At 37.5% G+C, this 11,643-nt stretch overlaps 1 protein-coding gene and 1 long non-coding RNA gene across 2 annotated transcripts; both read left to right on the top strand.

Moving 5' to 3' along the window:
* Positions 1-145: 145 nt before the first annotated feature.
* pafah1b3 (platelet-activating factor acetylhydrolase, isoform Ib, gamma subunit) lies at positions 146-5,143 on the top strand. Its single transcript, XM_063487963.1, has 6 exons — positions 146-208; positions 486-576; positions 1,324-1,413; positions 1,549-1,665; positions 1,830-1,952; positions 3,310-5,143. Exons 2-6 carry the CDS (start codon positions 496-498, stop codon positions 3,568-3,570), a joined length of 672 nt encoding a protein of 223 aa, XP_063344033.1. The 5' UTR covers positions 146-208; positions 486-495; the 3' UTR covers positions 3,571-5,143.
* Positions 5,144-6,274: 1,131 nt separating this feature from the next.
* LOC134637518 (uncharacterized) lies at positions 6,275-7,067 on the top strand. Its single transcript, XR_010095130.1, has 3 exons — positions 6,275-6,418; positions 6,548-6,613; positions 6,827-7,067. It is a non-coding gene; the product is annotated as an uncharacterized LOC134637518 (long non-coding RNA).
* The last annotated feature ends 4,576 nt before the right edge of the window (positions 7,068-11,643 follow it).

Here is an 11,643-nt window from a genome sequence, read left to right as displayed (position 1 = left end):
GCTCCATTTCTCTACTTATGTAATGCTTTATTTTTTACATTCTCATATCATATGTTGCACACCACAAGTTTATATATTCAGACGTCGGAAAATTAAAATATCTAAAACTATACATGTTGCTGACTACTCATGATAATGGTACGCTCTGCTGTACTGAACCTCACTTCCGGAAAGTGATTCGGGGGACAACAGTGTTTTTGATTTAGTGGTATGCTATGATAAGTTATACCTCTTAATGCAGTCATTATGTTAATCTCTACCCTTTTCCATTCTGCAGAGCACAGGCCTATTTAATTTCACAATTTCTCTTATCTTTGTTCAACTACATCTCTTATGTGTTCCAGCATGTTGAGCTAGCTATTGTAGCTAACTTTGTTAGCTTCCACAGATCTCTCAAGCGAACAGGGCTATGGGCTATTTATGAATTGGTTTGTGTACATTGCTGAAAGTGTGAAGAACTCAATGCGACTGTTTTCCCAACACAGGTAAAGCAGAATGAGTGCAGGAGAACCAAACCCAGCCGCCACACCCACTCCCTGTGAAGACACGCAGGGAGATGGACGATGGATGTCTATGGTGTGTGACTTTTATATTATTTATAGGTTTTATAAAGTACGGTGTTATATTATTCCGTTTGCATCGTTGCTGATGTTTAGTTTTGCAATCACTGAAGATAAAGGGAAGCTTCATAGTTGAAAAGAGCCAGCTACTGACATATTGTAGTACATATTGTTGTAATAATGGCCTTCATAAATTATTCAAACCTGTCTAATAAATGAAAATGCAATGGATTGTGATGGGTGTGCAGTTTTGCAATTGATTTGTGAAAGAAAGGAAAAAAGGCAAATTAGTATTTTTTTTTCAGACACATGGGGATATACATAAATATTTCATTAACTGATTAAAAAAACCTTAGAAAAATATGCTCAGTTTTCTCTGTCCACATAACAGCGCATTCTAAATACATTTTTGTACCTGGACTTGTCATGTAAAAATCAAATTGCTGGTGTTACATTCAAGACTGCACTGTGATGATACCAAAGTGCTTCTAGAAAGTAGACTCGCCACTCGTTAGCCTTTTGGCATTGCCATCGGGCATTCATTTGGGTAGTTATTTTAAAGCATGTCTCTAAATGAACACAAATGTCAGTAGTCACCAGAAAATCAAAAGAAACATACCATGCTGATTCTTAAAAAAAACACAAGGTTTTAAAAAGTTTATCTTGCAATATGTGCGGATGTTGTGCAATGGTTGGTACTGTAGTAAAAATATGTATATATATATCTAAAATTTTGCATCTTTTACATTTTTTCTTTTTGTAGCACAATCGGTTTGTGTCTGACAGCAAAGACAAAGAACCTGATGTCCTGTTTGTTGGAGACTCTCTTGTTCAGCTTATGCACGAGTTTGGGGTAAAACAAAGATTGCATTGATATATGTGCCTCTGTCCATTATGTAACTGATTTATGTTTTCTCATAAATGTTTTCAAAGTGTGAAAACTTGTTGTGGAACATGTGAATGCAATATTATTGTGGTTTGTCTGCAGATATGGCGTCAGTTGTTCTCACCTCTCCATTGCCTTAATTTTGGGGTGGGTGGTGATGCAACACAACATGTGCTGTGGCGACTGAGCAACGGTGAACTGGATAACATCAGCCCAAAGGTTCAAAACAGTGCCAGAAATAGAGAACATGATCATGCTTGTTTATTCACACAAAAGACTGATTGTGCTCAACTCTGTGTTAAAATCCCACTTCCAGGTACATTGGGCCAAAATATCAGCGACATGTGTTCAGTCATGCATTGCTTTGTCTTTTGTTGTTGCAGGTCGTAGTGCTGTGGGTAGGAACTAACAATCACGGTCACACTCCTGAACAGATCTGTGGAGGCATCTTGGCTATTATCCAAGTTATCAAGAACAAGCTTCCCAATGCCCACACGCTTGTACTTGTAGGTGTTTTTCCTAATGCATTCCTTGTATCGGGTGTTAATCTGCTCACCCGCAGGTTTTTTGAAAATGACTAATGAAGTTAATTCAACCATCAAAGTACAGTGCGATGTCACCCCTTTTAGCAGCGTCTTAGCTATCTGAAATGAGGTGAAGTATAAAGTTATGGATGCTTCTTCATAGGCTGGAACTTTGATTATCTGTGAGCCATTTCACGTAGTATATTCAAGGATTTTAAATATACACTGTAGACAATGCTCATAAGAATAAGGGCTTGGAAGTATTTTGTTCTGAGGCCCATTTGGAAAAACAGTAGCAGCACGCACTCTACAGACATGCTCTTCAACGAGTCTGCATCTTGATAGGCGCTGTGTAGAAGCTGCAATCGCTGCTGATGCTATTGCAACTAAAGTTAGAAACTGAAATATTTTAGGTACTTAGAATAAAAACGAGACTTTTGAAAATTTAATGCTAACTGGAACAATTTTGTGAACCTTAGAAACTAATATCAAATGAAAATACAGAGGAACTCTCTTCAGCTTGAGTCTTTGCCAATTTTGTAGAATCTATCAATGCAAGTTGTCTGATGAGCCTGTGGTGAATATGTTTATTGAGACTGGGATGAGTTAAGTGTATTTATGACGTGTTATATGTATTCTAATAACTATTCCAAAATTCTTGAATTTATTATCTTGCTATAATGATCTCCTCTTTAACGGGGTTGGCCAGTCTGAACAAAACTAACATCAGATCACTAGCATCTATGTTTTTTTGTTTGTTTGTTTTTTTTAAAAAAAGACTTAATAGTTTGCTTTTTTTTTTTCATGTGCCATCTTCGATGTATGTCACCTGTATGTAAGTTAATGGTTTAAGAAAATTGGATCCGCAGTAGAATTTTGTTCAAGTCACCACTAAATACAGAAAGAAGAATTAGAAAACGTGCTGCAAACCTGGCTAACTCTGGTAATTAAAAAAAGACTGAGATTTTCAGACAATAAAAACTAAACTGAAACGGCAACAGTTTAGAAAATCTGCTTAAAAATCAACTGATGCTATATTGTATTGAAACCAAAAAACTATATTAACTGTGGATATCTTAGATTGTTTGGATCACAAGGTTTTGTGCTATATGATATGTAGTTTAAAGTAAACCAGAAGAGTCTCTGCCTGGTCAGGTGACTGTTAGGGGGCCAAAAAGCTGTACTTGTTTCAGACAGGTCTGAAGTTTAACTGTATTAATTTACTGTATATGTACTAGGGGCAGAAACTTAATTGGAAATTCAGCTAACACGCATATTAAGTTATGAAATAAGGTATATGAAACATTTAAAAATAAGTATGCTAATGTTTGTTTTCCAGAGTTTACTGCCCAGAGGAAAAATGCCAAACCCTCTACGGGAGAGAAATGCCAAGGTGAACGAGCTAGTAAAGGACACCTTAACATCTCTTCCTCATGCCTCCTTCTTCAATGTAGACCCCGGCTTTGTTCACTCCAATGGTAGCATCTCCCACCAGGACATGTACGACTACCTTCACCTGACCCCGAAAGGATATCAAGCTGTATGTGAACCTTTGCATGCCCATCTCAAGGCCCTGCTAGGTGAACCTACTGACAACTGAGCATCTAGGTCACAAAAGTACACTACCACAGTGGTCCTTGTCCCTGTTTCAAGAAACCATTGCACTTATTTTATTAAGATGTGTAATGATGGATAGAATCAGTTATTAAGGGCTAAGAGCTGCATAAACTATTTGTGGAAGACCTCTTCAAGGCCTGGGTTGGTGACCACTGTTAAAGACAATGTGACCATACGGTTTTTTGTTTATATGAATTGACAAAGTCCTACTTCCATTCCCAATATTGCACCTGTTCCATTAGCTTCTCTGACACACAGAATCAATACAATTGGACAATTTTGTTTGTCATCCAGGGACCCTCTGGTTTAAGAGAATAATAATGAGCTAATTATACTCTCCATTATCGCCCTCATGATTGGCACCGCTCACTAAAAGTGATGTCACATCCACTGGTGCAAGTTTTTGTGTCATTTTAGCCGGTCGCACACCTCTCAATTTTTTTTACCTGTGTGTGGGTGGCATTGGCACCATGGCCGGTAATTCCCAAATTCTACAGAGGGAGATGTTCCAACAGCTTGACAAAAAGACTTCTTAAAAACTCAGCTTCTGGTTTGAGCTTCTTCTACTCTGAAAGAGGGCTGATGTGGAGGTTTTATCTCAGTGATGACAGTTTGTTTTAGAAAATGCTGTAGAGGGTAACTGAGCCCTAAGCACCAGTATTAATGGTGACTGCTGTGGTGATATCACTGTTTGCAAATGACACGACTAATGCGCTGACCATAAAGCACCCTTCAACGATACGTGAAGCGATGGCTGTTAGAGCACACATCAGTCCAGATGTTCAGTGGTCATGAATAAATTTCACAAGTAAGCAGCAGCTTTATATTCTAAGGAAGACATTCTGTAGGTCAAACCTGCTGAATGCAGCACCTTGTTAAAGGCTTGCTGTGCTGCAGATGTTATCCCTTTGGCTATAGCTCATGAATCCTTCACACACAAAAACAGGTTGCACTTTCTTGAACTTTAGGAACAGGAGCTTGTTGGAAAAGGATGCAGGATATATCAGGTTTAAGCCAAAATATGCCTGTATACAAGATACAACAACTGCCCTTCTTAGAAGATTCTTGTAAATCATCTCAATTTCACTGTTCTTCAGGTTACCTTTATTTGGCAATAGCTGTATTGCAATGTCTGATGTGTTTGGTTTCTTTTTTGTACCTGTTCATTTGAAGGACCAAAGTGTTTTGGGGTTTTTTTTTGTTTGTTTTTTTGCTTGTCTGCACTTGCAAACAATTGACCGTTACAGTTTACTTGCTTTTCAGCATATCATGTTATCTCATTAATGCCCTTGTATCTTTTCCTTTATCCATAACAGCAACAGAGTATTCATATGAGAGACTGTTTTGTTGCAAGGATAGATGTGTTTGAGTAGGTCGAGAAGCTGTGGCGATACATCTAGAAGTCTTTTGTAATGGCTCCTTCAAATATTTAAAGGCTTTACTTCACACTAACCTGCTTCTGGGCCTCTTGTGTGACGACTGTGCTACATTACATGAACAATTGGATGGCCAACTGTGTAAGTGATGAAAGATATGCATTAAATATCAAAACAAGATTGGATCTGTGTGTTGAGTACCACTGATGCAGAGCTACATTTTTAGGCCTTGGGTTCATCAAGAGTACATATAGATTGTTAGATGTGTAAAAGAGATTTATTACTTTTGCTTGACTGGTTTTGTTCCTGTCTCACGCATATTTTGTGAGCAGAGAGGCACGTTTCAGAAACTTGAGGAAGGCAAACAAGTCTAACTTTGTCCTTACCACCCATTTGTGAGTTTTACCACGAATCTGATCCTTTCTCCAACTGTCATCACACATGAAACAAAAGCAGAGCACTTACAGCTCTTCTTGACATTAGCAAACATGATTTAATATTGACAGTGATGTATCAGTTGCAGTCATGCTGACAGAAGTGATAGCAGCCAGCCAGTTTTTTAAAGAGAGTAACAGATATATCCTGAAGACAAAATATGATCCCAATTTTTATCAAATCAGTGAAAGGCAGAAGATAAAATGTATATAAAATGCACAATAATGTAAAATAATCACATAATAAAAGAGTATTGATGTATTAGGTTCCCATCAGGAAAGTTTAACTAGAGACTATCAGATGGGCACATCTGACATTCAAATGCTCGTTTACCACATCACAGTAACCCTGTGAATCTCTCTAAAAGCAAAAAGCCATTACTCAAAACCACTATCTGTTGGCAAGTGTACATCATTCTGTCAGTCACTGCCACACACCGTAAAATTGTTTTTTCAGCCAGTTGATTAATGTGCTTCAGCTATGATTTCATCACCATCATCCTTTATAAAGAGCCGGAACACCAACCCCATCATTTCTTCTCTGGGACTGAAGTCAGTGCACAAGCAGGATTTCTTTCCCCGAGTTCACTGAATTGCCTTTTCTCCAACATGGGACCCAGGGTGCTTTTGCCACTGGCTCTTGGGCTGGTAATATTCACTGATTGCATCCAAGGTATAGTATGATACTTCGTAAAAATCTTTTTGTACCCTGTGCACCCTATTCTATTATTTTCCTTTTCATTTGTTAAAGGTGTTCATGAGATGAAGAAACACAGCCTGGTTGTCAGCGCATTCACTGACGGTATGTGAGATTATTTTCTAAACACATTTCGACGAGACCAGCTCCTTAATGATAGTTACAGGTTTGTATCTAAATACGTACTTTATTAAAATTGTCATTATAAATCTTTTAAAGTTATTTCTATAATAAACTGTGCTACAGGATCTGCTGTTGGAGAACTACTTACAACTGCACGTCCAGTAATCCAAAGACAGGACAAAAGACCTTGCGCCTGTAAAGGTGACATGAGAATTTTACCAAAGAATGTATAAATTTTTACATGTATCGCTTTTGTGTAAGTACATCCTCTCTCTTAGAAAAATACAGTATTTCCAACCCATTCAGCTTCTTTTATTATATGTCACTCAGGGAAGGAAATGGGTGTGATGAACAAAGCCTGCCACTGCTTGAATACTGCTGGATACATTGGAAAGTGTAAGTTGCCTATAACTTCTAAGATTTTTGGAATAGGGAAGGAATAAAATGATGAGAAAAATCAGTGATAAAATCAATTATTGTATTCTCTTTATTATCATGACGTAGAGTGATTACAGATAGAAGTTACACGTTTTTTCATTTCATTTTTTCATTCATTTTCTTTTTTTGTGTCCAATTGCTTTATCTTTCTGGATTCATTCAAACCACAAGCGAAAAAACACTGCAAGATGGAAAAGTTCAAGAACATGAAGATATGCCAAAGGATTAATAAATCCTTCAACCCCTCCGTGCCCATATGAGCAACAAAAAGAAGCCCTTCATTCTTACACATGCATGCTTTTGTAAGACTCTTTGCCAATCATATTTTCTATGCATACACATGATATTTTTTACAAATGCAGTGTAAAAGAAACTTTATCACTGGAATTTGAATTCACTATAACTTTCTGAATGGGACCATTATTATTTTAAATATCCCACTTAATAAAATCTCCAAAAAATATATTATGTTGTCTTTTTTTATTCATTTTTAAAAAAAGCAATCACATCAAATAAGGTGAATCAAGATATAATAAAACATCTACGTACATATATTAATAACATGGTTAAATGCTCACAGTGATTATAATTTGTAAGGAGTACACTTTCCCGGCTTTCCTTTTATGAAACCATCCAAGTGTATTCACTGAACTAGCTCCAGGGGAGTGATTACAATGACAGTATTAAAACTAGCGAAACTACATTTTACTGTTAATAGATATAATATTGAACATAAAAAGTAGGCATTGCACTAATAAAATAACGTGTATGTCTAACATTAGGATTGTGGACTGCGCTATGTTTTCCTAATCATTGTGCAGGAAGATTGTTGTCAAAAAACAGGGAGTGAGAAAGAAGCCTTTCATTCTCAGAAGACTTAAGAGTGTGGAGAACTCAGTTGAACAACACAGGCGCAGAAAAGGCAAACAGAACCATCATCATCAGACTGCCTTGGTATGGGAAGTGGATGGCAGGGGCGTGAGCTGGGGGTGGAAATATGACAAGCAAAGAGACATGTTTGAAGTTAGAACTGAAAAAGAAAGAAAAACACTTACAGCATATTTGCAAATTTATAGCACAGCCTGTGGCCAATTTTAAAAGATGGGTGTGATCATCATAGTTTCTTTAAATGCTCCACACTACAAAGAAGTCTTTTGGCATTAACGTCTCAAAATCTTTTGTACATTTCACCTCTATTTTCTTATGAGGTCATAGGTTATAGTAAAATACCCCTTGCTCAACAACACTAAAGAACTTGCTAAAGAAAATGAGTAGAGATAAGATGTGTGGTTTATTCACCTGTGACGGTAAGATTTTGGTACATTGTGATATTAGTCACGGGGTTCCATGCCTTGCATATGTAATTCCCAAAATTCTGGCTGGTTGCAGGGAATACAATAGTGGATGTCTTCTGTAGAGGTGTTGACATATTGTTGAAGAACCAGGAGAACTCACACGCTGGTCGAGAATTAGCAGTGCATATCAGGGACACGTACATGAACATACTTGCAAAATACTTGGAAATGGTCGGTCTGACTGGGCCATCTGGAAAAAGAAAGATTTAGTTTGAATAATGTACTGCAAAATTATGAATAGTGTTTTCTTGGCACACAATCCAAAAGAATATTTGGCAGATTTCTCAGAACTAGTCCTCAACAAACACTCACAGTTCACCAACAGTCTGTACTGGGGGCTCACATGACCACCAGCCTTATTGGTAGCAACACACTGATATGTCCCTTCACTGTCCAGTGTCACTGGGGTGAAATGCAGCATGTTGTTTTCAGTATTATAGGACACATATGAGTTATTAGAGGTATTCGTGTTAAGCTTCATGTTGTCTTTCATCCAGTAGATCGTGTCATAGGGCCCAATAACCTCACAGGTGAGAGTAAAGTTTTTAGTGTCGATTGGAATTGTAGTGTTATTGATCATCACTGACTCTATGGCCTCTGTAGACGCAAATTACAAGGTGTTAAACACAAAAGAGCATCACATCTTGACTGGAGTACATCTCCATGAAATATTTAGACTTTAAGAACACAATAAGAATTTGCATTTGATCAGTTTCAGAGCCACATGTGCAACAAATTTCCCAAAAATCTTAAAGTGTTCATACCAACAACTGTGAGCGTAGTGGAGTTTGTGCTGCTCTTTCCTGTCACATTATTAATGGCCATACATGTGTATTCTCCACTCATGTTGAAAGACAAGAGGCTAGTTGCGTACACTGACGTGTTGGACACAATTGATCCATTGAACCACCAGCAGAATTGGCTGGGCGGCACTGACATGGCAGAACAGCTGAAGACGGCTTGACGTCCTGTTTCAGCAAAAGCTGGCCCATAAATAATGGGCTTTTCTGGACCATCTGTAACAGCAAAAGAGGATAGATGACTCTAACAGTAAGAATCTAGAGTGTTAACTTTTTTGTTAACTAGAAAGTTCTTTAAATTGTGCCCATGTTGGACTCATGCAAGTACCATTCTTCAACTTGCAGTTAAAAATGTGGTGATGGATCAGCATGATGCAAAAGAGACTGACACACCTGTCCCTGATGAATGTTCTTACAGACGTTTTGAATATCTGTGCCCCTCCTGAGGAAATGTATTGTCTAAACTTTTGAGCACAAAGCAACACTGGAGTATTATAAGTATTATAAGGTAAAGATAACGCTTTGACTTAGTATGAGCTACCACCGAGCAATTTAACATTATGAAGCAATTTCATAGTCCTACCTTTAATGCAAAAGAGTAGCCTACCTGACTATATTGCATGCAAATTTGTCTTTTGAGCTAGGGTAAAGTATTATCCAAATTTGGATATGTTCTGGTCAGCTGTGCAGTTCATTGTATATTTATTGTGTTGACTCCTGTGTCTTAAGAGGCATTGTAGTTGCAACACTGAAATACTCTTTGATAGTTTTAGCATGAAATTGGTCACCTGTGTGTCAAGTCATTATGTTTTTCACAGCTGTGTGGGTACGGTTCAGCATGTAGTGTGATTGCTATCCACACCAGAGCATGCAACACCAGTGCTTTCTCAATGAAAGCTGACTTTGTAAAATTGCTGCATTAAGTAAATTACTAATCTAATGTGAAGCTAATACAAATTGAGGTGCACTTTTTGTAAAAGTGATCAATCGGGCAATCGCGGTTAGGCATATGAGAAGCAAGTCTGCACATTATGAACAGACTCTTTTTGTAGAATCCATGTTTTAGAACCGAAATACAATGGATTTACCTAATTTAAGGTGATGCACCATTGACATTGAACCATTTAGTAGCATACATTCTATACATTCTAATATACTCACAATTGACAATGAGGTTATAAGTAGGGCTGGTCTTGTTTCCAAAAGCATTAATAGCCATACAGCAGTAGTTTCCATTATCATAGCGCTCCACCATACTGAGGTGGAGCGTCTTATTTTCCCTGTAGAAAACAGTTCTGTTGTCATCATGCAGTATCTCCCCATTCTTCATCCAGTAAATGTATTCAGCAGGTCCAGTTACATTGCATGTTAAGTTATATGAATAACCTTCTATGGCCGGCATCATTGGTGCTTTTACTTCCACATTTTCTATTTGATCTGCAAACAAAACAAACAACACAACAGTCATTTAGTCAGAAAGACATGACAAAGGTAACTTACATCAAAGCTGTTGTTAAAAAGGTCCAGCAGTGCCCACATTTAACCTTTAGTATGAGCCCTCCAATACTCCAGAACTGGTATGTTAACCGCACTGGCAAAAGGCAACACCATCCTTTAGCACATCGCGGTGAGTTTTAAATGGCCCACGACAGCCACACAACAGCCTGTTCTCCCTGATGCCCTCTGATTATAGACATAACATTGATAAATCACACACTGGCACGCTATGGAACACTTTCTTTTTTTCAAAACCCCCAAAACATGAAGAAATGAGACAAACACACATCCACATAGACATGCAAGTATAATTTAACATCTGTGCATTGTCTTTTATATACGGCCTTCTGTGAAGTTCCACACGATATTAATATGTTTTATGTATTTGTAAACAATTTTTCTGTGCCTGAACTTTTGGTATTTCACATAACTGAATTTCCAGATAATTGACTTGCAAAAAATATTTTGAATCTTGAAATGTTAAAATCATATCACTCAGTTGCATAAATCCTTAAAATATCAAACTCACAGATGACAACGAGCATGTAAAGAGCGCTGGACATGTTTCCAGCAGCATTAATAGCCAAACAGTAGTAGTTTCCAGTGTCATATCGCTTTACTGGATTAATCTCAACTGTCTGGTTATCCTTGTGGAAAAAAGTTCTGTTGTCTTCATGCAGTCTCCACCCATTCTTCATCCAGTAAATGTAGTCAGCAGGTCCAGTTACATTGCATGTTAAATTATAGGCGTAACCTTCTTTGACAAAGGTCACTGGTGCATTTAATTTTACATTTTGGATTGGATCTGCAAACAAAGCAAACCACACAACACTTAATTTCTCTATTTAGCTGTCATTCCTCTTTCTAAGAAGGAAAATAAATTAAATACACTTTTTGCATCAACCCAAAAACATGTAGGCTGTTTTGTTAAGTATTTAAATCCCAAAAATGTCTAAATACTGCTAAAAAAAAATATCATGACTCTTCATTTGGATCTTCCTTACAGCAAACATTTTCTCAGGGATGTAGATATTAAAACAATTTGTGTCTAGCATTTGAAAATGAGTACAAAATTAAATAAAACTAGTTTTCAAAAAAAATACAAAAAACACTTTTCATTGCTTTCTGTCATGCTCACAATTCACCAGTAGTCTGTACTGGAGGCTTTTTTGCTGGCCAGCCTTATTGGAAGCAACACACTGATATATCCCTTCATTGTACGTTGTCACTGGGATGAAGTGCAGCATGTTGTTTTCAATGTAATAGGAGATACGTGAGTCATTAGAGGGGTCCATGTTGAGCGTCACATTATCTTTCAGCCAGTAGATCGTGTCAT

Source organism: Pelmatolapia mariae, linkage group LG10_11 (genome assembly GCF_036321145.2).
Source record: "Pelmatolapia mariae isolate MD_Pm_ZW linkage group LG10_11, Pm_UMD_F_2, whole genome shotgun sequence".
Lineage (NCBI taxonomy): Eukaryota > Metazoa > Chordata > Actinopteri > Cichliformes > Cichlidae > Pelmatolapia > Pelmatolapia mariae.
This window is presented reverse-complemented; position numbering and strand designations above follow the sequence as displayed.